Source organism: Ornithodoros turicata, chromosome 2, assembly GCF_037126465.1.
Source record: "Ornithodoros turicata isolate Travis chromosome 2, ASM3712646v1, whole genome shotgun sequence".
Lineage (NCBI taxonomy): Eukaryota > Metazoa > Arthropoda > Arachnida > Ixodida > Argasidae > Ornithodoros > Ornithodoros turicata.
The window spans coordinates 142,862,381-142,864,406 of record NC_088202.1 but is presented as its reverse complement, the minus strand read 5'-3'; the positions used below and the strand labels follow the sequence as shown (position 1 = coordinate 142,864,406).

General features: G+C 46.8%; 1 protein-coding gene across 1 annotated transcript; it reads left to right on the top strand.

The window, feature by feature from the left end:
* Window positions 1–1,389, top strand: LOC135384180 (large ribosomal subunit protein bL32m-like). Its single transcript, XM_064613399.1, has 3 exons — window positions 1–212; window positions 332–556; window positions 1,107–1,389. The coding sequence occupies exons 1-3, from the start codon at window positions 119–121 to the stop codon at window positions 1,337–1,339; spliced, it is 552 nt and encodes a 183-aa protein (XP_064469469.1). The 5' UTR covers window positions 1–118; the 3' UTR covers window positions 1,340–1,389.
* The last annotated feature ends 637 nt before the right edge of the window (window positions 1,390–2,026 follow it).

Genomic DNA, 2,026 nt, shown 5'->3' with positions numbered 1-2,026 from the left:
CACTGTGCCGTGCTTTGGGATAGCGGTAGCTGTAGCAGCGTAGTGTGCACTCCTACGCTATTTACCACTATTTACCTCCCGCTCTTCTCATGAGGCTGGGTTTGCAGCAGTTTATAGCATGGCATTTTCTTTACTCCTATCAAAGCTGTCGAAACTATCAGACGCTACAGCAAATATTCTGCGTACCTTAACTTTCCCTGTACACCATCCCGGTAAGGATTGTTCAATATAGGCGTTCCAAGCTCGCGAAAGTGTGTTAACGGTGAACCGTGATGTATCCTTGCGTTTCCGCGCACAAAACACGATCTAACCGGTTGTTTGATCGTTGCAGTTCCGGCTCTATGCGGTCTGGATGGCCTGCAGCCCCGAAGTGACCGCGGTCAAAATCTTCCAGAGTGTGATGATGGGTTTCTTTGGGCTGTACCGCACAAAAGACGTACTGTAGAGCGACGCGCCTGGAGACGTATCGGCCATCCCTACTACATCGTCAAGCAGAAGAGAAACATTCGCACTTGCGATAAGTGCGGCCACTTCCATCTGACGCACACAATATGCGGTAATGATCCACATACGTTGTTCACATGACGGTATGTCACACGCAATGCTTACTTAGTTCCAAACTTCCTAAAGTAAGTTACTGAACTTAGAAAACTTACTAAATTTTTCAAAATCTGCGAGTTTTGCTTCTGGACACCCTGTACCTCTGCGGAGTGATTGGGGAGGAGAGGAGGACATTTTTGGAAAGGGAAGTGTAGTCCAGAAATATGATCGTCACAACGACAAAACAATTTATAGTCAAATTTTGAAAAAGTTGTCGCCACTTTACAACTTTACTTAGTTTTATGAAGCAAGAAGCAAGTCCAAAATCCTGTTCTTTATTAAAATAAACTACTTAAATGTTTCGATCTCCTTAAATACTTCAATCGAATTTAAGTGAATACTTATCATTATTCGCTTGCGAGTGCTAGACTCTTCCCATTTTTGCCTGACGGTTTTACGAAGTTAGTAAAGTTTGTGAAGTGGCCACAATGTGGGTTTCTTGTAGCTTTTTTATCTTTACAAATCTCCAGGCCCTTTGACCGTGGGATATATATGGAACCTTTTAGGAAACTGTTACGAGAAGGTGAAGCAAGAGACAGAACTCATGAAGGAGGCGATAGAGAAAGAACTCAAGCTGGACCCTGTGGAGAAGGAGGTCGTGGTGTTGTACAACGACGACCCAAGAGACGAGAAGCACAGTGAAGACAGAATCGTCGAAATACCCCGACAGAGGCCGCCGTGGTTCAGTCGAAACCTGTTAACTAAGGCGTACGCCCCACTACCTCGAGACAGGGAATGAACGCTGTAGTACGTAGCTGTGCTTTTGATTAAATGTTACGAGTTGTTTGCTTTGAACTTGTTTGTCGTTTCAGATGATGATACTGATAAGCTTTTTGAATGGTGCGTTGAGGGGGGGTGGTTGGGGGGGAGTTACGGAAAAACACGCGTGCCACTCTGTTAAGTTTTCATTTGACACAATGGCCAGGATGCTCAAACTGCCCCAGTACAAGTATGGTCAAGGTCACACTGTGGCATGTGACAGCCAGAACGTAAGAGGGTGCACAGCGTTGTGTTAGTGATCTGCACAAAATTAGGAAGCCACTCTATAAATAGGGAGAAACTTTTTCGGGTTGAACCCAATTCTGCCCAGTTATTCCCCCCCCCCCCCCCAAACTGACCACCGACCAATTCGGGTTAAATCCGATTCCAGTCGCTATGAAAGCTCCTCAAGTTAGAGCCCTGCGCGGATGACATTTTTGGCATCCGCATCTGACCCGCATCCGCGCAACCGTTACCGCATCCAATCCGCATCCGCAGCACACACAACAGTTTACATCCGCATCCGATCCGCTGACCAAAGCGCACCATCCGCATCCGATCCGCAAAATCCGCACGTTTCGAAGGACGCGTAAAGACCGCCGGAAGCATATGTTGGTATAATTTCGGATGCCTCCATGCTGTCACGGAACGACTCACGACGACAAGC

Excerpts from the sequence above, each read along its gene's own strand:
- LOC135384180 (XM_064613399.1), top strand. The coding sequence starts at position 119 with ATGGCATTTTCTTTACTCCTATCAAAGCTGTCGAAACTATCAGACGCT. Across the intron at positions 213-331 it reads TTTCCCTGTACACCATCCCG|TTCCGGCTCTATGCGGTCTG; the intron begins GTAAGGATTGTT and ends TGATCGTTGCAG. Across the intron at positions 557-1,106 it reads TCTGACGCACACAATATGCG|GAAACTGTTACGAGAAGGTG; the intron begins GTAATGATCCAC and ends GGAACCTTTTAG.